The 22,966-nt window shown below is 35.7% G+C and overlaps 1 protein-coding gene across 12 annotated transcripts in view; it reads right to left on the bottom strand.

Moving 5' to 3' along the window:
• LOC108706831 (protein unc-13 homolog A) overlaps positions 1-22,966 on the bottom strand; it is a 76,145-nt gene that overhangs the window by 11,718 nt on the left and 41,461 nt on the right. For 6 of the 12 annotated variants that reach the window (XM_041579881.1, XM_041579884.1, XM_041579882.1 and 3 more), the window contains 22 exons: positions 22,820-22,891; positions 22,512-22,731; positions 21,075-21,302; positions 20,741-20,882; positions 20,171-20,340; positions 19,833-19,948; positions 17,814-17,977; positions 17,245-17,398; positions 17,016-17,084; positions 16,738-16,827; positions 15,543-15,677; positions 14,341-14,474; positions 14,107-14,192; positions 13,826-13,952; positions 13,589-13,685; positions 12,952-13,095; positions 12,287-12,376; positions 11,760-11,837; positions 10,599-10,687; positions 9,314-9,466; positions 8,127-8,250; positions 2,454-2,459 (listed from right to left, as the gene is read on the bottom strand). In XM_041579881.1, the coding sequence (XP_041435815.1) occupies positions 2,454-2,459; positions 8,127-8,250; positions 9,314-9,466; positions 10,599-10,687; positions 11,760-11,837; positions 12,287-12,376; positions 12,952-13,095; positions 13,589-13,685; positions 13,826-13,952; positions 14,107-14,192; positions 14,341-14,474; positions 15,543-15,677; positions 16,738-16,827; positions 17,016-17,084; positions 17,245-17,398; positions 17,814-17,977; positions 19,833-19,948; positions 20,171-20,340; positions 20,741-20,882; positions 21,075-21,302; positions 22,512-22,731; positions 22,820-22,891 (2,688 nt within the window). The remainder of the gene's footprint in view (positions 1-2,453; positions 2,460-8,126; positions 8,251-9,313; positions 9,467-10,598; positions 10,688-11,759; positions 11,838-12,286; positions 12,377-12,951; positions 13,096-13,588; positions 13,686-13,825; positions 13,953-14,106; positions 14,193-14,340; positions 14,475-15,542; positions 15,678-16,737; positions 16,828-17,015; positions 17,085-17,244; positions 17,399-17,813; positions 17,978-19,832; positions 19,949-20,170; positions 20,341-20,740; positions 20,883-21,074; positions 21,303-22,511; positions 22,732-22,819; positions 22,892-22,966) is intronic. The other 6 variants (XM_041579883.1, XM_041579887.1, XM_041579886.1 and 3 more) reach the window with 1 other exon arrangement.

Below are 22,966 nucleotides of genomic sequence, written 5' to 3'. Positions count from 1 at the left end.
GTATTTTGCAGAGTGCATCTGTTATCAGCTATGTAACCTGAGCCTTGAATGGCTGCCCCCATGGCTACACAGCTGCTTGTTTATATAAACTATGGTAGAGTTTTTGAAGCAAATACACCAGCTTTACCAGTGCAAGGAAAAACTTTACTTTTTTAGTGTTACTGTTCCTTCAAACGGATACTGTCATGGGAAAAAAATTTTTTTTCAAAATGAATCAATTAATAGTGCGGCTCCAGCAGAATTCTGCACTGAAATCCATTTCTCAAAAGAGCAAACAGATTTTTTTATAATCAATTTTGAAATCTCACATGGGGCTAGACATTTTGTCAATTTCCCAGCTGCCCCAAGTCATGTGACTTGTGCTCTGATAAACTTCAATCACTCTTTACTGCTGTACTGCAAGTTGGAGTGATATCACCTCCTCCCTTTCCCACCCCCAGCAGTCAAACAAAAGAACAATGGGAAGGTAACCAGATAACAGCTCCCTAACACAAGATAACAGCTGCCTGGTAGATCTAAGAACAACACTCAATAGTAAAAACCCATGTCCCACTGAGACACATTCAGTTACATTGAGAAGGAAAAACAGCAGCCTGCCAGAAAGCATTTCTCTCCTAAAGTGCAGGCACAAGTCACATGACCAGGGGCAGCTGGGACATTGACAAAATGTCTAGCCCCATGTCAGATTTCAAAATTGAATATAAAAAAATCTGTTTGCTCTTTTGAGAAATGGATTTCAGTGCATAATTCTGCTGGAGTAGCACTATTAACTGATGCGTTTTGAAAAAAACATGTTTTTTTATGACAGGATCCCTTTAACCTTATGACTGTGCTAATTATGTGCGTCACCACTCTAGTTTTTTGCAGGTGCCTCTCTGACCTCTGCCAAAGTTTCATCCCAGCAATACACTTACTTCATTTAGCTTTGTGCTGCTTATGGTGAAACCACATCATAGCAAACGCGAGGGTCTTCTCTGGCAACGTTACTGAATTTCAAAAATATTACTCTGATTTTCTACACTGAAACTGGCAGATCAATACATTCCCTATTCACGCCAGTTGGTTGGCTGATACTATGCTATTATGCTTTTCTATCACAAGAAGCACAATCCACATTTGGGGTGCTTTGGGGAATTTCCAAATGGTATCACTCGAATACTGTACAATGTCTGTAAAGAAATGCACAGCAGTTTGTGTGTATATATATATACATATATATACATATGCATCTATATTTTTTGGATTTTTCTATTTATGGCATCTGTGGATAGCACCTGGGTCAGCTAACGTTGAAGGTGTGCTGGATGAAATTGGGACTATAGTTTATATATATATATATATATATATATATATATATATATATATATATATATATATATATATATATATATATATATATATATATATATATATATATATATATAATTCTCAAATGAGTATCCGCACTCCAAGGCAATAAGGATAAGGAGGGGTGCACGGTAATTTTAGCATACATCAATAGTTTCCAAACCAGCACTCCCTTTTGGTGAAAAAGTATAATCTTTTATTGTGATGGAATAAGATACCATGTCACAATAAAAGATTATACTTTTTCACCAAAAGGGAGTGCTGGTTTGGAAACTATTGATATATGATATATATATATATATATATATATATATATATATATATATATATATATATATATATATATATATATATATATATATATATATATATATATATATTAGAGAGTCGGGAAAAATGACTGCTCCAGCTCGCCACTGTTCGCCTTGGCCAGGTGCTCTGTCAACAGTGTCCCCACTGTAAATACATCGAAACACTCCACAGGCAGACAGCACTTCTGGACATTATTTATTTTAGTAAACTGCAGCAGTTTACGCAAATAAATATTGTCCAGATGTGCCGTCTGCCTGTGGAGTGTTTCGATATATATATATATATATATATATATATATATATATATATATATATATATATATATATATATATATATATAGGATAATAACTATACCTCCGGAATATTAGACTCAAATCATAATCTGCTGTGCATTGCAGCTCCTAGCATTCCCAGCCAGTTCCTAACAGCTGGAACGATACAAATTTACCTGTTCAAACTTATACCACCAGCAAACCAAAAACATAAATTATTACAGCTGCAACACATACCATAACTAATATATGGGTTTGTTTTAAGCCTGAGCAACACAAAGGGGAAGGTGTGGGGGATACGCAAAAAATGGAATCAACAAGTGTTAGAGCTACAAGGTATAGCAACACATATAGAAGCACTGAAAAGATAAAACATGTATAAACCAGCTGAAACAGACATGGGGTAAGACCAGAGCAAAGGGAATGCCAACAGGGCACAAAAGAAGGGACAGTAGAAGCTTCACAGTTGACAAACGACTAGCCAAATTAAGGCTAAACAGGAAAACATTATATCTACTTACTATCATCTGCAAGAGTGGCAAGCAGAAGGGAAAGGAAAGTAGTCAGACATTCATTACAGGCATTTCCATATAGCTAAGAGTAATACAACCAATTTGGCTTTGTGCATCTGCTTTGCTGTTCTTTTCTGCATAAATAAGGTTTTCTTCTTTGAAATATAATACCGTAAGTAAATGAATCTATCAATCTGCATATTTTTTTCCTTGACAAGGTCTATACTGTGACCTCTCTGACACTGCTGAAAGAGACACTTAAATACACCCTACGTATTGTACAAAAACAAACCAAAAACTGGAAATCCATTGTAATTAAATATAAGAAATCTTAAATATACCTGTATATCTATGTATATTAAGATCTTTATTATGCACTAGCTCTAATATGCCATACATACTTAACTAGAATATCTCTAGTTTCTGCTTATTCAGCTCATATGACTCATATTTCCATACACAAGGTATCACTTCTAATAATTAACAAGCTTTGTCATCAGTTGGGCTTATTGTCCAATTATATGTGTGGATCTGTTTTTGTAATTTATTCTCATCAATTCAATATTTTAGATATCAACTGTCAGATAAATAATTCTAGATAAGAGTGTTAAGAAAGATGCAAACATTAAGGGGCAAATTTACTTAAGTTAAATCCTTCGACTTCGAATATCGAAATCGAAGGCTTTAGCGCTATTCGTTCGATCGATTTTAATCCATCGATTGAACGATTTTTGTTCGACCAAAAAATACTTAGAAAGCCTATCGGGACCTTCCCTATAGGCTAACATTGACTTCAGTAGCTTTTAAGTGGCGAACTAGGGGGTCGAAGTTTTTTCTTAAAGAGACAGTACTTCGAATATCGAATGGTGGAATAGTCGAACGATTTTTAGTTCAAATCGTTCGAGTCGAAGTTGTTATCGAAGTTCGAAGTAGCCCATTCGATGGTCGAAGTAGCCAAAAAAAACCATTGGAAATTCAAAGTGTTTTTTCCTCTATTCCTTCACTCAAGCTAAGTAAATGGGCCCCTAAAACATTCTTTAAGATAGCATGTACAAAATGTTAACATTTGCAAACAGATCTGAAGTCTAAAGGTCAAAGAGGGGACTTTATTATTTATAAATTATTAAAATTAAAAGTCTTTTAAAAATGAATTATTTAGGTAGGAAACAAATTAATATAAAGGCAGGATCTTTATGGTAACAAGGAAAACAATATTTTAGGTGACAGTCTAAAAAAATTCAGGCTCATTCTGAATTTATACAAGAAACACAGAAAGAAATTGCCAGCGCTCGATCTAACTCACGCTGTGGCATTGACCAGCTACTATACTCTGCCTGCGCTTGGTCTAACCCACATTCTGGAGTTGACCAGCTGCTATAAACGATAAAAAGCCAATATTTGTACACAAAAGAAAGAAAAAATTTGCCAGCACACAGTTTGCCTTTAAAAATAATTATTACAAAAAAGGGTGTTAGTACCACACTTTGCCCAAAATATGTAAGATCACGTGCCATGTCAAGGCCCCTCATTGTACGCGAGTCCTACACTATGTGAGCATTATACGTTTGTAGTGCATTTAAAATGAAGTCCCCCAGCGACCAATGTGACTGAGTAGTAAGACCATTGTGCTTTTACCCTTAGTTCAGGAGCTCTAGTGGGAAAGCTCTGAGCTTTTAAGCCCCAGCCAACAAACATACACCTGTGTCACATTGTCTACTGGGGGAATTGGTTTTAAATGCACTACAAATTTAAAATGCTAATAGTGTAGGAAGGTAATTATTCACAGGTGTATGTTTGTTGGCTGGTGCTTAAAAGCTCCCTCCTTTCCCACTAGAGCTCCTGAGCTAAGGGTAATTGCACAGTGGTCTTACTACTCAGTCACATTGGTTGCTGGGGGACTTGATTTTAAATATATAAATACATGTTATTGATGATAATAATAATAATAATAATAATAATAATAATAATAATAATAATAAATTCACTACAAACTTATAATGCTCACATAGTGTAGGACTCAAGTTCAATGAGGGGCCTTGACGTGGCACGTGAGCTTACATATTTTGGCCAAAGCGTGGTACTAACATCTCATTTTTTTGGTAATTATTTCAAAAGGCAAACTGTGCACTGGCAAATTTTCTCTTTCTCATTCTGAATTTATGTTTTAAGTTGTTACAGGAGATCGATTTATTATATTATTATTATTATATATTATTATTTAAACAATATGGTTGGTTATTTACTAAAATCCTAAAATTCTCACTATTTTCTTAAAACCTCCTGACTACATTTTTATCAATAAATTTACTCGAATAAAAAATTGAGGTTTTTTTTTAAAGAAAAAATTGTGTTTTTCCCCTTTAAAACTCTGATCAGAAAAAAAACGGATATTAGTAAATAACCCCCATAAAATGCTGAACAATAAAGAGCATAAATAGTAGCAAATGAATGAGGGATTCTTGTTAAGTAATATATAAAACACACAAAGAAAACCAGGGTACATTCCTTGGCATAAAGATGGATTTTTTTATCATAAAATCTTTACATCCGTAATAAGGTGATATTTAATTAAAATTTTATTATCCTAGAAGTTTTGCTGTTTTTGGTGAGATTAAAATATTCAAAAGCAAAAGTAACTAAACATTTGCCCCAAGGCAATACAAGGTCCCAATACCACCTAAAATTTAATAAGACAAACCACCTGCCTAAATAGGCCCTAAGTTTGAATTGCACTTATAGGGACAGCATCAAGTTGCTTATTGAACGAGAACTTCAGAGTGGGGGCACCAAAAAAGCAACCACCATGTTTCCCTTACCAATGAAACAATCTCACAGAAAAAAATGGTTGTTAGACATGACCTTTTTCTGTAGTGTATCGGTAATTACCACTAACTGAAGTTAAAAATCTAGAACACATGGGATAGTATGCTGGAACCAAGTTTGCCTGTATAAGGGCCCTGGATTATAGTACAGAGGTTTAAAATGATTGGACGTCAGAATATACAGCTATGGGATCCCCTATCTCTTTCTCTGTAATACTAAAACATTACCTTGTATGGTTTCGAGAGCACAGATGCAACTACAAAAAAGCTTGTAACAAAAATATAAATCAAGATTGATCTGCTTTATACAAATATTTCTATATACTGTATTACCTCTTAAAAGAAAGTACCATATGTTATATGTTTTGTTATTTATTTATTATTTCATTTGACTGAACCTTCTAAAATCTTGAAAAGTGCTCTTTAAAGGGCTAGTTCACCCAAATGTAACAGTATGATATAGGCCAGGAGTGTCCTTACTTGACTAATGTGAGGTCTACGTTTAGTGATGTTGTCCCATTATGATCTACATCCATAAACGCATTGTTAGCATTCTGTCCCATTGAAAATATTATTTAAACATTATATTGATTTATGAGAAAATGTATATTGCTGTATTTAACAAACAACTATTTCTCATGTAACCTTAACAAAATAAATATCTGAATGGAAAGCATGAATAGGAGGGTGATTTAGACCAGCTGTTTGTTGAAATTTACTGATCATCAGCTAAAGGTCTACTGGTAGATCCCAATCTACCTTTTGGGCACCCCTAATATAGGCTTTTAGGTATTTTAGGGTATTTGCCGTTGGTCATCACTTTATTTTTTTGAGCTTTCTTAATTTTTAAACAATGTTTGCAGCTCTATGGTTTGGCAAACAGGTAACAGATTGGAAGCTAAAGTGTAAAATTAAAAAATAACATAAAATAAAGACCAGAAAGGCCAATGTAGGATATTATAACTTTAAAAAAGTTAATGTTCTCTTAAAGTTGGCTTTTGCTATAGATTCAAATCTGGCTTGTCTTTGATTTGATTGCACCTTTCACATTCTCATCATCCATTATGATTGATTCGATATACAATTATTACATATTCTTTGTGTTTACAAAGACTTTTAGCATAAAATATTCTTATATACAGAGAAACAAAATATTCACCATGCAAAGCATGCACACACTAATATTACACAGACTATAAACAGTAGTACAGATTTATAACTATTACATAGTTTGTTGATGATTATTCTGGTTTTGTAAGTAATTGCTACTAGAAGTTCCTAAACCTGACTGTTATGTCAACCTGGATGGACAACTGCTGCACAAATATGGCAGCCCCCTCATAGAGGAATATGGTGGTAAGAAAGGTAAAAGCATCAGGCAAATATTTTTATGGCAAATTATAAATAGCATGCAAGCACAATGTTATGATAGAATAAAAAAAGTTTATTTTAGTATCTCTTTAACATATTGTAGTTAGTGACATATTTCCTTGGTAAATTGTTGCATTTTTCCTGTGTTTTTTTTTAAAACATTTATTAAAGCTTCCCTACAGTCTAAAAGTTTGCACTACTGTTCTAGAATTCAAAAGATTTTTTTCATTTGGGGGGGGGGAATTAATCCCCATACAGATCTATAGGAAATTCCTGCAGCATAGTATTTTTTCTTCTCACTTAGGAAAGAATGCTAGGGAATGATATAATATAATAAAATAAAATAAAATTTGCTGATAACTAAAAATGTATCTTTCACTGGTGAAATAGAGGAATAGCGAAAATAATTTCCCCCCCAACTTTTGATAAATAGTCCTCTTAATCTTTATAACTCTGTATATTTCTATTTATCTATTGCAAACATTTACCTGTTTGTATTGTAATTGTATTGTAAAAATGTACAGTGCTGTGTATACAAGTAGCTATATATATATATATATATATATATATATACACACACACACACACACACACAAATATACATACAGTTGGTTTTTAAACCAGCCCTGTTCTGTTTTCAGAAAATCTATACAGTTCAATTCAATGGGTACAACTGTATCTCACCTTAAACAAAAAGGTATTGTTCATCCCACGGGTTAATCTGTGTTAGTATCCCAAACGATAAATCGAATAAATTTGTGTATTTGTGGGATAAATCCAGGCAGTCAATTGAAGCTGCAACATTTTTTATTGGGGAAGTGTTCCACACGACATGTTTCGGTCTATGCCCTTTATCAAGTGTGTGCTCAATAAAGAATTACCCAATAAAGAATTTTCAGCTTCAATTGACTGCCTGGATTTTTCCCACAAATACGCAAATTTATTAGATTCAGAAAATCTATACCTGGATATCTTTATGTTTCTTACAGATTAAACTGTTTACTTAAAGTTTTGGCAGTGAAGCAGGCACTCATTTAGGAAGAATAACATTTGCTTCAGTATAATATGTACAGTCAGTTTCAATATACAAAGTTCCAGCTGGCAATATATTTATAAAGTCACTAGTTATTAGAGGGGGAAAATATTTGCAAGAGCTTTTTCTAAATTATTATCACTTGCCTGGCACCTCGGGTATTAAATAGCAACCATATATGTCCTGATAATTACTGTCTTGGTTTCTTTGCAATCAGTCTCAGTTACTTATAAAATCTGGCCAAATGGCAAATGGAAATTGTGGAGTATCTTTTTCTGTCTGCTTGACTACAAATTAGAAAATACTGCCAGGAAGATACTGTATTTTCTCACTACTTACTAGGTGCTGTTAATAAGATTCATATGTCAGTAATGCTATTGCACATCCTTAAAAAAGTAAATGGCAGAATATTAATATTCTCAGTTCAAAATAAAAAAATCTGCAGATTATACTCACTGTCTGGTCTGTCAGTGGTGGAAGGACAATAGTTTTCTCCATTGTATTCACCACAAGCTTCCAGAGTTCCTTCAGCACACGCTTCAGGACTGTCTTTTCACAGATCTTGGCAAACAGTGTCAGGCTAAATTGTAAAAACAAATAGATATAAAAAATAGATATTAATAGACTAAACAATGTAGTTTAACATTTAGTAATAATTTTTTTCTCATTTTCATATATAAATGTATGTTTAAAGGGATTATGTCATGATTTTTATGGTGCAGTTTATTATTTATAAATTACACTGCAAATAATTCACTCTACAATACAGTATAACATTAGTTGTAATATTTGTCTGTAGGCAGCCATCTCAGGTCATTTTGCCTGGTCATGTGCTTTCAGAAAGAGCCAGCACAGAACTGTTTTTAGGCAGGCTATTGTTTCTCCTACTCAATGTAACAGAAGGTGCAGTGGGACATGGATTTTTACTATTGAGTGTTGTTCTTATATCTACCAGGGAGCTGTTATCTGGTTACCTTCCCATTGTTCTGATGATGGGGGGAGGGGAGAAGGGAGAGGAGGTGATATAACTCCAACTTGCAGTGCAGCAGTAAAGTGTGATTGAAGTTTATGAGAGCACAAGTAACATGACTTGGGGCAACTGGGAAACTGACAATATGTCTAGCCCCATGTCAGATTTCAAAATTAAATATAAAAAAAAAGTTTCCTCTTTTGAAAAATGTATTTCAGTGCAGAAGTCTGCTGGAACAACACTGATGCATATTGAAAAAACATGTTTTCCCATGACAGTCTCCCTTTAAAATATATTGGTGAATAAGATACACATGTTTGCATTATTGGTAGTTATGTGTTTATGTGAATATTTTCTCCCAATCCTCCTTGCTGCTCACAACAATAAATCTTAAAACATCTTCGTATGCTCTCTTTCTATACATATATCAAATATCTCTTTCTAAAGGTGGCCATAGACGCACAGATATCATCATACGAAACAATTTTTCGTACTTTATTTGGTGAGTGTTTGGTGGGAAACAAGCCGACTGATATCAGCAGAAGACTTGAATATCGGTCGGCTCGTCGATCGGGCTGGACGGAAAAGCAGTAAATGCTGGTACAAACAGTGATTTTTTCTTCAGAGTCTGTTTTTATTTAATCGAGGTTTCAATCCACCTCTGGGACCTTACTTGCTGTCCAGAGGATCCAGGATAGGCTGCAACACATTATCTGCATCCTGAGCCACACTGCTGCAGTTACTGGCTGGTACATTTCCGGTTCCTTTCACCTGGCTCAGGATGTCACCCATCTGCTTCACACATTCCTCGATTTGTTGCTGAAAACTATAACAAAAAAAAATTCCTTAGGTCAAAAATTTGAATTTTACATTCAAACCTTAGTAAATCTGCCCCTAAATAATAACTTGAATAATAATAATTTGAATGGTAAATTTTTGATTTTTTGGGTCAAAACTCACAAATTAATTTGAATTCGAATGTGAGATTTAACACACCTCAACCCAAAAAAACAGTTCTAATTCGGCTATTCTCCACCTAATGGCAGAGGTCCCTTGTACTATTAGGGGCAGATTTATCAAGGGTCGAAGTGAATTCGAGGGAATTTTCGAAGTAAAACAATTCGAAGTAATTTTTTGGATACTTCAACCATCGAATAGGATACTACGACTTCGACTTCGATTTGAAGTAAAATAGTTTGAATATTCGACCATTCGATAATCAAAGTACTGTCTCTTTAAAAAAAACTTCGACTTCAATACTTTGCCAAATTAAACCTGCTGAAGTGCTATGTTAGCCTATGGGGACCTTCTGGAGCAGTTTTCTAAGTTTTTTGAAGTCGAAGAAAATCGTAGAAAATCACTGAATTCCTTTGAATCGATTCGAAGGATTGAATCGTTTGATCGAACAATTTTACTTCGACCACAAATGGCCAAATTCGATGAAAAAAAACTTCGACTTCGATATTTCCAACTTCGAAATTCGACCCTTGATAAATCTGCCCCTTGATGTTAATAGTAGTGATGTGCCAAATGTTTGCCAAGTTCTGCCTCGAAAATGATGCCCCATAGAATCTAATGGTAGGAAAAAAAATTGTAGTGCATCAAAAAAAATGTTGTGCATCAAAAAAATTTGACACACAAAAGTTGCTTTTTTTTCAGAAGAAAACAGGATTTGAGTTTGATTCCAGTTTTTGGGTCAGGATATTCATTCAAATGTTTTCATAAATAACATACCATTCGGATTATGAATAAAATCAAATTTATTAGAGTTTTAAAAAAATTCACATTACTCTAAAATTCGACCTTAGATAAATAATACCCTAAATAAGAAGTTGTGTTCTGTAATAAACTATTCCTCATTGTCACTAGGAGCAAATATTGACACTCCTATTTCCTTCTAACTGTAGTAAAATGAAATGTTGTTTTACTTAAATTTAAAATAGCTATGCCTCACTTACCTGGTGGTAAACACTCTGCTTAGCTCATCTAGAACATTGTTGAGTTTCACCTGCAGTTCTTTCAGAATTTCACTGGTTTCTGCATCCAACTGGACACACATTAGCAAATAAATTGGGGGGAAAACAAAACAGTATTAAAATTATGTCTAAAAATCATATGAAATGTGTGCAGAAGGCACATTATCCACATACCCTAAGGGGCAGATTTATTAAAGGAAAACTATACCCCCCTGAACAAAGTAGCTCTCTATAAAAAGATATTGCATAAAACAACTCAGGTGTAAAACCCTGCTTCATTTAATAAACCATTTTCATAATAATATACTTTTTGCCAATTTAAAAAATCAGGACCACCCCTGGTATCGTAGAATTCACGGTGCACACAAACATACCATACATGTTAGGTCACACGAGCCAATTAAAAAGAGTTCTGTCTTTTGCTTCCACACTTGTCCTGTTACAGTTAGAGTTGCATTATTAATGGTCCGGTGATCTCTGAGGCAGCCCAGAGACCATCACGAAATGGTGGTTCAAGGCAAAAGATTTAAAAGGGCAATATTTACTTAAATATATATTCCAGTTTGGTAAGATTCATTAATATGTCTCTTAATATGATATAAACTATCTGTTGCTTAAGTTTTTTATTTTGGGGGTAAAGTTTTCCTTTAAGGGTCGAAATTGAAAATTCAAATTAGATTTTCAAGATTTATCATACTTTTTCCCTTTAAGAATTCAAATTCGACTATCGCCACCTAAAACCTGCCAAAATTACTGTTTAGTCAATGGGAGAGGTCCAGGGATGTTTGCAGCCTTCCTGACATTCAAGTTTTTTCCGGAGAAAAAACATGAATCGAGTTTGATCGAATTTGAATTGAATTTGATTCAAGTTTTCGGGTAGTTTAAATTCGTCCGAGTTTCAATAATTCCATTTTATTAATAAAATTTGAATTTATGGGAGTTTAAAAAACGCACATGAATGGGAAATTCGACCCTTGATAAATGTGCCTCCCCATGTGTATTTAGGTGGCACAGAGTGGTGTTATGCCAGCAGAGAAACACTTCAAGCCATAGGCCTTTTCCCCAACAATTTAACCAAATCTGTTTTTTGTCACTGTCTCAAAATAGAAAGTAGAAAAATGAAGCAATACAGAAAAAACTTACATCCTTTCCACCCATTGCTTCGAACATTTTTTCCAGTTGCACTCGAAGTTGTTGGATGTTGTTCATAAGAATACAGGGCTGGAGAATACATAAGAATACAGGGCATATTTAATGAAAGTTTTAACTTGTGGATTTACATTTAGGCCTAATATCATATATGATGTTTTATTGATGAAATTTCCTTTGTATGACAAAGGAAATATTGTATGAAAAAGGAAATTATTAAAGAAATAGCAAAGCCACACAGGCAAGTTCCTTCACAGATGTAAATGAGAATAAAGCTTATCCTGTTGTCTTTTGTGAGATGTTTACTATGGTACATGGGAAACAAGAGATTATTATTAGTAACACAATCATTAACCTAAATAGTAAGGTTTACAGATTTTCAAAGCAAAATCTAGTGACACATAAGGGTGTGTGTAGCACGTACTTTGTGACTACTCCCTTTTTAACCTTACCCATTTATTGTCATAGTAAAACAAGGTTTAACATTATTTATATTTTAATTATATATATTATTAAAGTACCACTTTCTCCTCTTTTTTCTCTTTGGAGCAATGAGATGCAAAGTCTTTGGAAATAATTTCAGCATACTGCAGCAGGATATTACCGATCGTCTGCAGAGAAAAATGATAAAAGAATGAAAAAATTGTGTGTTATTGGAAATAAATATCAAGATAACTTTCTGGGAACTATATAGCATGGTCCCTGAGAATCTACAAGCCTTTTTGTAATCTATCTGCACAATACTATAAATGTTAGTTCACAGGAATTTAAATGCATCAAGAATGTAAAAAACCTGTATCTCTTATTCTGCAAATTTCTTTATGGTCTATACAGTTTTGGAAAAATGAGGCTGTATTTCTAGCTTCCTTAGTAACTACAATTGCTGAATCAATAACTTATGCTGTACAAAAATTTGTGTTAGATAAATGAACTTGTATATGTGTCGGTAGCGCACACTACTATTTAGAATTATAGAAGCTTACAAAGCCATGTACGGCGGTGCGTAAGATAGATATAATTAGTTGCAACAACAAAACATTTTTAAAGATCTTATTTTCCGCACGCTGTAGATTACTTCTAATCTATGGTGTGGATCTTTAAAAATTTTTTGTTGCTAGATAAATGAACCAAAATAGTACCATAACGATTGGAATGCATAAGACAAGGTGATTTAAGGACACAATACCTTGGCAAATCTGCGCATGTAATGCCCCACAATTTGTGGGTCTGGACACTCCAACTTCTTAATGATCTCAAAGCTCTGGTTAAGCTGTGAGAATACATCTACTACAGAGCAGGAGAACAGGGCATGTTCAGAGGTCTGCTGGAACTGTAAGAGATTAAAGGAACAACTTTATATTTAATACATATTTATGAAATGCCTTTCTAAGGCTGGTGCATAAAAACCATAAGGCGGGGAAACTTTAATTTCATAGATGTAGAAAATCTAGTGAAAAACATTTTTTTTTACTTTATAACTCTGGAATAAATAATGCATGTAAATATAAATCTCCTGGAAATAAATTTAAATAAACTAAAGTACGTTAATCTTTCTTAAACCTTAAATATTTTTAAGGTGGACATTTGAAAGGTACAAAATTGTACAACTATTATAGTCAAACAAATTTCCTTCTGTCTTCTGAGCCTCAATCAACTTTTTAAAGCCACAAGGAAAAGACTAAAATACTAAAAAAGTAAATGCTCCTCTTTCTCTTTAAATTGAGAAGGAGACTCAATGGATGCTTCTTTGTTTAATAAAATCACAAATACATATCTGAAATGAGAGAAAATAATATACTGGTGATTAAATGTTATGGCCTTACCCCATCCTTTTTATCTCTCTCAAGAGCTCCATGCAGGAAATCCCTAGAGACCTCTTCATTCTCATCCAGCCACTGAATTACAAAAGGCTCAAACCAACTGTAAGATACAAAAAAAGGAAAGGCCATTATGGGATTCTCCTGTAAAATCTTTGTTTCATTTAACCCATTATTAATTTATCTACAAAAAAAAATCAAAAGTTGTTCCAAGTTAGTTTGCAACACAAAGAGGTCACTCACGCAGGATATTCTGGAACCTTGCTCTTAAAATATGGTAGCTCAGTTACATATTCATTGTACAGCCACTTGACCTTGAAATGCAAGTTCATGTAGTCAGCACTCTTACACAGGCGGTGTTTGTCATGTTCTATACAAAAGAAGACAGGTGAGTGCAACCCATTATCTATATGCATGCCACTTTAAAATTGAGCTGACCAGTTCCAAACATGAAACAAGGAAAAAATTAAAACAAGGGTGATGTAAAAATAAAATGGCTATTGCAGCTCTCAGAGGTTAGTTACCTTCCATGGCATATTTCATGTCTTGAGCAAAGAGACTCCACATGACCTCAGCGCTAATCTTACCAACGTTAAGCTCCTGAGGAAACCTACGATAGAGTGATACAAATAACAAAGATGTGTGTATGAAAATAAATCAAAACTAAAAATGGCATTAAGAATTTAGGTTATTCCTCTGTTTTGGCCATTCTGTATTTCTTAAACTCTGTGTACCAACTAATCAACAAAAATACTCACTGGTTTAGACAAGGTGTATATGAGTTCTTATCTTCCTCTATGATAGACACAATCAATGTTATTAGTTTGGACCAAAAATCTAGGTTCTTGATACTTGGCCCCTGTTCTTCTGGGGGTACCTCCCCTTTTTTAGCCTGCCGGGGAAAGTAAGACCAAGATATGAATATTATCAACAGTAGCACTTACATAATTAATAATAATTAATGCTAACAGCACACCAAAGGGAAACAAGGGAAAGTTGTGCTCACCACTAATTTTTAAAACCATTAAAAATTAGTGGTGAGCACAACTTTCCCTTGTTTGTTATAGTTATACAGGAGAAGTGACCAGCTCCATGTTGTAGCTCCCACCCCTCCCAGCTATAGTCAGGTGATCCCACTGGTGTCTAATAAAAGGGCAACCAAGTTTGGGGTTTTACTTTGAAAGCAGCTAGTAAGTTGCAGGTAAAACTTAGTCCCTTTGTAAAATGTATAATGAAGCAATAGAATTCTTAATGAATCAGATGAAAATTGAACATAAGACTGGCCAGATATGGGATGACTTTGACGTAGTTGGCCAGCTTAAATATATTGCAATATATGGACAAACAATCCCTGTTTTGTTTAAAGGGTAAGGCATTTTTCAGTAGCAGTATGCACAAAATGTCTCTGTCTTAAATATATTGATAATGGGTTGAGTGCAGAGGACTCTTGTATTTGTCTATATGTATTTTGTGGTCACAGCCTCATTGCACCCCCGCCTAATGGTTTTAAAAATTAGTGGTGAGTACAACTTTCCCTTGTTTTTATATATATATATATATATATATATATATATATATATATATATATATATATATATATATCTCAGTATTCAGAAGCTTATATTTTGTTACAGAAGTGACAAAACTCAGGTAGATTTAGAAAGCTCAGGTTGTCTTGAAAAAAAAACAATATATATTTTTACTAGGTAAATATTTCCCCCAGGGGATACCCTGGGGACAGGGCACAAAATTTTCAAAAACCGCCTGGAGTTGAGTGCAAATGAAATGCAAAATTCTGATGACACTTAAAGGGTTAATACATATTTCCTTCAATACAAAACAGAGATAAACACATTTGCTGGAATTTGAAAACACATATGCGTCGAGTTTTAGTCTACATTTTCTGAAGAAAATAAAAGTAATAATAAACATTTACATAGTAAAAAAATGTACGACTTACAGGGTCACTTTGATATTCCCGACTATAAAGTTCATGGCAGTTGTTAAAGATATATTCATAGGTTGAGTTCAGACATGCCTTCACACAATCCTTAACCACCTGGCTGGCTCGTGGCGGGCTCTGTAGCTCTTGCACCTGTATGGAATGAAATAGACAATGGATTAATGAGTGAAAAGAAATATGTCTGAAAACTTAAGAAAAGTAGGAGTAGTAAGCATGAGAAAGACAACTTAAATATTTGCAAATTCATTCTGGTAGCAGACCAGCCTTAAAGTGATACTGACACAAAAAATTTTTATTTCAAAATATTAATCTACATTAAAAGTTACCTAGAGGTCACTTTTTGCTAATAGTTTTGAAAGTAATTGTCACTGGAAGTTAAACCTGACTGTTTTGCCAACCTGACTATTCCTTCGTAACCTGTCAGTTAAAGTTTCTAATGCTAACAGACTACTGCTGCACAAATATGGCAGCCCCCTTAGAGGAACATGGGGGTAAGAAAGGTAATGTAAAATCATCAGGCAAATACTTTTATGGCAAAATTATAAATAGCATTTAAAGACAATGTTATGATAGATAATAAAAAGGGTTATTTTCTGATGACGGTATCTCTTTAAAGGGGTGATTCACCTTTAAATAACTTTTAGAATCGCCAATTCTAAGCAGCTTTTCAATTGGTCTTCAGTATTTAGTTTCTATAGTTTTTTTAATTATTTGCCTCCTTTTTCTGACTATTTCTAGCTTTCTAATGGGGGTCACTGACCCCATCTAAAAAAACAAATGCTCCATAAGACAATTTTTTTGCTATTTTTTATTACTCATCTTTCTATTCAGGCCCTCAAGTCTTTTAGGTAAATCAATGGACGGTTGCTATGGTAATTTGGGCCCTAGTAACCAGACTGCTGGAATTGGAAACTGCTGAATAAAAAGCCTAATAACTCAAAAAACACAAATAATGAAAAATGAAAACCAAATGCAATTTGTCTCAGAATATTGCTCCCTACATCATGTTTAAAGTTAACTTAACCCCTTTAAGCCTTTTTCTTGTGATGATAGATATATAACTGAGCAATTCCTAGCAGCGAAAGTTATAGCTTATTGTTACCCTAAGCTGATTTGAGAAATTACACATACCACATTCTACTGTGCCTGCTGCCCCTTTTTGAAACATTTCCACAGTCTCTATGACTCTCACCTTCATCCGGAAGAACGTAATGCTTGTTAGTAAATCTACAGTAGACTTGAGATCTTGGAGTCTCTCAGGGCTGCTGGCAGGGAAGTTGTTCTACAAAACACAAGTAGACAGCAATATAGGAGTAATCTAAACTTCTAAGCTCCTGAACTAGCTACCCAGAAATTAATACAGTGCAACAACTAGAAGGCATGTACATTACATGCTTATTTACTGCATCCATGCAGTGGGACAGACTATTGCTTTGTGAACTCCTGTTTTTTACTCCTTTTTTTCCTTACCCGGTACATGGACAGGTCAATGCGCAAAGAGTTGTGCAACTGGTCAAGCAGCTTAACGAATCTCTCCTTCTGTTAAATAAAATACAAATTAAATGTTTAATCAGTATCTTTGCCAGCTCAGCATCATTATAAAGCATTATGAATCAACACAAGAGTAAAGATAAGTGGTGCTATGATATACAGAACACATTGCTGCTTATTTACTTCAGACGTCTAGAATTGAGCTTACCCCAAAGTTTGAAGCAGAGAATCGGTCTGAGGCAGACACATTATTAGTTGATGCAGTTGTGTGTGCATAGTAAGCATTAATGTTGGCAAGGAGGGTACTCATTACAGCTGGTACTCCAGGACACATGTATTTAGATGAAAGGCAGGCGAAATGCCTAAATAAAAACAGAGGAAAACCATTAGAGACAAAAAAAAACCTCCAACAATTTGTGAAATTGTGAGAAACATATTTTTAATTTTAGACCCAGTTTTAAAGAAATCTTTCCAGATGTATCCCCTATGTTTTAATTCCAGAGTTTGTAAAGTACCATACCTAGAAGATATTAAGATATTTAGCCCAACTTTGAAACTTCAAGTTTAAAATGATGCATATACACCTCTGTTCAGCATTGTTGTAATTGCATGTGCTAGTCATATTGTTTATAACAAAAATCAATTTTTAAAATTTAAAGAAGGTTACATTTTCAACACAAGGCATATTTATTTTGTTGATGTTGAACACAGGTGTATTTTTGCCCTTTAATTCCTATACTATTGACTCCCTTAAATTCAGTTTCCACTGTTCCTCACGTCATGGCCTGGTATATGGACTCCACTCCATATCTCATTGCAAATTCATCCACAATTTCTTGGGCTGTCTCATCAAAATAAACTTTCCAGGCGTCGTCTCCTTTTGCATCTGGGATCTTGACAACACCATTATTCTGCACATCCGTCAGGTAATGGAACAGATTCTGAGAAAAATATAGTGTGAAATAAGATAGAGATAACATTTTGATCATTGTATGGCATTCCACTGCTTTGAGTATACACAAATAGGGATGTCGCGGACTGTTCGCCCGCGAACTAATTCGCGCGAACATCGACTGTTCGCGTCCGCCGAATGTTCGCCTTAGCTGGCGCTTATTTTTGACCTCTCACCCCAGACCAGCAGATACATGGCAGCCAATCAGGAAGCTCTCCCTCCTGGACCACCCCCACACCCCCTGGACCACTCCCCTTCCATATATAAACTGAAGCCCTGCAGCGTTTTTTCATTCTGCCTGTGTGTGCTTGGAAGAGCTAGTGTAGGGAGAGAGCTGTTGAGTGATTTGAGGGACAGTTGATAGTAACTTTGCTGGCTAGTAATCTACTTGATACTGCTCTGTATTGTAGGGACAGAACTCTGCAGGGATTTGAGGGACATTTTAGGTTAGGTAGCTTTGCTGGCTAGTAATCTACCTTCTACTACAGTGCTCTGTATGTAGCTGCTGTGGGCAGCTGTCCTGCTGCTGATCTCTCATCTGCTGACTGCTGCCTGTAACCCAATAGTCCTTGTAAGGACTGATTTTATTTTCTTTTTTGTTTTTTTTACTTTGCTACTGTAAGAGCCCAGTGCTATTAGTCTAGCTGTGTTGGGGAGTGGGACTGGTGTGCTGCTCCTCCTAGTAGTTCACCACTACCAGCACCAACCAGAGTCAAAATTGTTACAAATATCTTATTTGCACCTGTTAGCTGTTCTGAGCTCTCTGCCAAAAGCTAATTAAGTTAGAAACTGTTTTTTTTCTGGCTGTTCAGTTCAGAGAAAAGAGGGACTGGTGTGCTGCTCCTCCTAGTAGTTCACCACTACCAGCACCAACCAGAGTCAAAATTGTTACAAAGTATTTTATTTGCACCTGTAAGCTGTTCTGAGCTCTCTGCCAAAAGCTAATTAAGTTAGAAACTGTTTTTTTTTCCTGGCTGTTCAGTTCAGAGAAAAGAGGGACTGGTGTGCTGCTCCTCCTAGTAGTTCACCACTACCAGCACCAACCAGAGTCAAAATTGTTACAAAGTATCTTATTTGCACCTGTTAGCTGTTCTGAGCTCTCTGCCAAAAGCTAATTAAGTTAGAAACTGTTTTTTTTCTGGCTGTTCAGTTCAGAGAAAAGAGGGACTTTCCAGTACAAAAGAGGGACAGGGGGTTGAGTGGTCAAAAGAGGGACAGTTGGGAGGTATGCAAGTGCCACCTAGCTGTGTGAGCTTTTTCACATTCTGTCTAAATAACAATAATAATTCCGTGTCCGTAAACATCACCTGAGTGATGTTTTTACAGCAGCAATAATATATTCTGTACCCACTACTGTATACGTTGCCCTTGCAGGCATTGTTTGCCCAGTCTTTAACCAAGTGCCACCTAGCTGTGTGAGCTTTTTCACATTCCGTGTCCAGAAACATCACCTGAGTGACGTAGTGTGATTTCTGCCCTTTACAGCACAAAACGCAGCGCTGTGTCAACAATGTATTTTTCAGATACATTTTTGCCCTTGATCCCCCTCTGGCATGCCACTGTCCAGGTCGTTGCACCCTTTAAACAACTTTAAAATCATTTTTCTGGCCAGCTTTTAAAATTCGTCTTCCCATTGAAGTCTATGGGGTTCGCGACGTTCGCGAACCGTTCGCATTTTTGACGCAAGTTCGCGAACATTTTTTCCGCCGTTCGCTACATCCCTATACACAAAACAAGATCTTTCTTTTGTTGAATTAAGATCCTTCTTTAATAGCCAGTTTTTGTGGAAAACTGCATACTGGGTAGGTCTAGAAACCTGATCTAGTGTTCTTCTAACGACTTACCTCATGTAGACATGTGTATTGTACATGATATGGAGCCACCTTTTCCTCTCCCTTTATTTCCACACTTATATGAAGGCGGATGGCCCCAGAGACAGCAGATTTATCCGTTCGCTTATCTAGAAAGAAAGCATATGTGAAAATGAAGAAAGGGGGGCCATTTATGAGTGCTTGAGCCTTTCGATGCTGAACTTTTTCTTATTCAAGAAAACCTGCTAGGGGAAGAATACCTCAACTAACAAGGTTTTTTTCCTGAACTCACTCAGGGTTTCTGTAATGACTGCTCAGTCTTTTAGAGTCTGAGCAACATAAACTGGCTGATTAAGATTTTTTTAACCTACCCAAGTTATACCACACATCCATCTCTCCGCTAAGTGTCCGGACCTCAATAATTGTTTGCCCGAGGAAGTCATCTGATTCCCTTTTAAATCTTTGCTTCACACGAGATTTAATATCATCATCTTCATCCCACACACGAACTTTAATACGGTCTGAAGAGTTGTGACATTCGCTGAGAAAGATAATAAAATAATCATATCATCCCCTTAATAGAACTTTTTACATTCTCTTCATATAACATCAGTGTTGGACTGGTGCCGCAATGGCCCACTGGGGCTGCAACTTGATGCCCCCCCCAGCTTGAGGTACACACCTCCCACCCCCGAGCAAGCATGTGCATCCAGGCATCGCATAATATTCGCCTCCTTACAGCAATCCATTAAATGGGCTGTGCAGGTAGGGGTGTGGGCCTGGGTTGGCTGGGTTCTATGAGGGCCGGGACCCAGCCAGGCCCAGTCCAACCCTGTATGACACACTCTAAGATAAAATCTTGAATCCATTAGCATTAATTTTAGTGGGAACCAATACAATAATATTCCTCCCCAAGTCTCACCAATCCCCACAACACGCACAAGTGAAAATTCTCTTCCCAGACAGGATTAAGGTTTCCATAGATTGTTTTGGTTCTTTTCTTGGTTTTCCCAACTTGAACAGTAACATATGGGTCACTGGAGCCTGTCTTATCTTTGGCCTGTAGACCCTGTGCACATACAACTGAAAAAAAACAATAACAGCACAATGTAAAATATAAAATAATATACATATGATACACTTCTATGATTTCCTTCTACCTCTTTTGTTTCCTATACTCGATGTATACTGTAGGCATCTACTTCATTCCCCCCTGTACATATATAGCTCCTCCTCTTTGTATCAACCATCATAATACCAGCTCTTAACACTTACCAGTTATGCTAATCTTTGCTGACCATTTGGAGGTCCCATCCAGCACACTCTGTTTCACAGCCTTTATCTGCTGAGCATGTGTGGCCTTTAATACTCCAAATACTTCCTGAATCAGCTCAAATATTTCTGGCTTGTTCCTCTCCCGGATCTTCATACGATCCTTCAAGACCATAATAATATTCTGAGTCCGGTCTTCTGCGCCATGTTTCGAGCTCTTCTCTGCTGCTCCTGAGGTGGGCATTAATCATGATTGTTTTAGTGAATAATTTTATATCATTTAGCTATACTGAAAACACACTTGCCTGTACTGAACAAGTTTAATGAAGCCCAGCAATTTTAAGTAGATTCTCCAAGTTCTCTCAAATTTGGATACTTGTATTATATTTTGTCTGAGCCTCATTCACACACTTGGACTATCTTGTGTTAAAATACTGAAGGCTTCAGCCTATGGTCTGTCCAGTTAATGTAATATCTCTTTGAGAAGATTGACAGTTTTTTCATTTATTGGCAGGGAAAAGCCCCTTGATCTATAAGGTTTATCATATTTAATTTTAAATAATAATTTTCTACTGCTGTTAGAGCTCTGGTTAAACGTATACAGAATACCGTGTATATAATAATATGGGACAGGTGGCACTTTTATTATTATTTTATTATTAACATGTATTTATATAGCGCCAACATATTACGTAGCACTGTACGCTTGGGGAATACTGATGATTTTGGTGTCATTCCAAAATATATAATTGTTTGTAGATTTATAGATGATTATGTACAGTATATGTGTGTCCAATTTTAGTGTTATGGTTGACAATTGACACACATATTTGTCTATGTTAGACACAGTTGTAATATATGTGATACTGTCATTTACTTGATGTAAACAGAGGGCAGTCTTATAAAAGGTCCAAAGTTTGCTATAGTTCTAGTCACATGTCTTAATTTTATATAGGTTAGGAAATGGAAAATGGAATGAAATGGAATATATCAGGAAATGGATAGGAACCAATCACTTAAAGGAGAAGGAAAGGCATTTTTGCTTGGGGGTGCCAAAAGTTAGATTGTATTGTATTTACTTACCTGACAACCCTGGGCGGGTGCTCCTATCAGCAGAAAACTGCACCAGCCCAGGGTTATACCAGTGAGCACCACAGATCGATCATCTTCCTGCTTCTTCTTTCTTCAAATTTTCCAGGGCAGACGCATGTGCAGTAGAACGAAGTAGCCAGCTCTGTCGTTAAAGTTCGGCTTTTCGCTCTACTAAATAGGAGTACTGGCCTGGGGTATCAGGTAAGTAAACTCAATTACTTTGGGGTGCCTAACTTTTGGCACCCCCAAGTATAACATGCCTTTCCTTCTCCTTTAAAGAAGCATGCAAATCAGTAAAACAACAGCATGCACAGCTACAATTGGTACAATTTACATCATAGTTCTTACTTTGAAGACAATCTGCATTTAGCAGGTCCTGACATTTCTCATGACACTTGACACCACACTCTGTGCAACGCATGCCCTGACGAGCAATTCCCCACAGAAGCCCTTCACATTCATAACAATAGGTAGGAGTTGTGGCAGTCCAAACTTCAAAGTTGTGAGGAGTAGTGCTGGATATTGGGTATATCAAAGCTTGCAGGGTCTTTTTAAAAACATGGTTTTTCTGAAAGTTAGACAAATTAATGTCATTACTGTTCTTTAGCGTTAGCTTTACTTAGCTTCAATGTGTGGCATATTATTCATGTACTTACTAGCTCTTCATTGTTTAAGGTGCTTGAAGCAAGAGCAGAAGTAATCCCAGCCTTCCGTGACTGAACCAAAGACTAAGGAGAGAGGAGAGATTAAAACCAACAAGGCATATACAGTAAATGCCTATATTTGAAATATAAAAGCAATAA

Source organism: Xenopus laevis, chromosome 1S (genome assembly GCF_017654675.1).
Source record: "Xenopus laevis strain J_2021 chromosome 1S, Xenopus_laevis_v10.1, whole genome shotgun sequence".
Classification (NCBI taxonomy): Eukaryota; Metazoa; Chordata; class Amphibia; order Anura; family Pipidae; genus Xenopus; species Xenopus laevis.
Note: the sequence above shows the minus strand (reverse complement) of the source record. Positions and strands in the feature narration are given on the sequence as shown.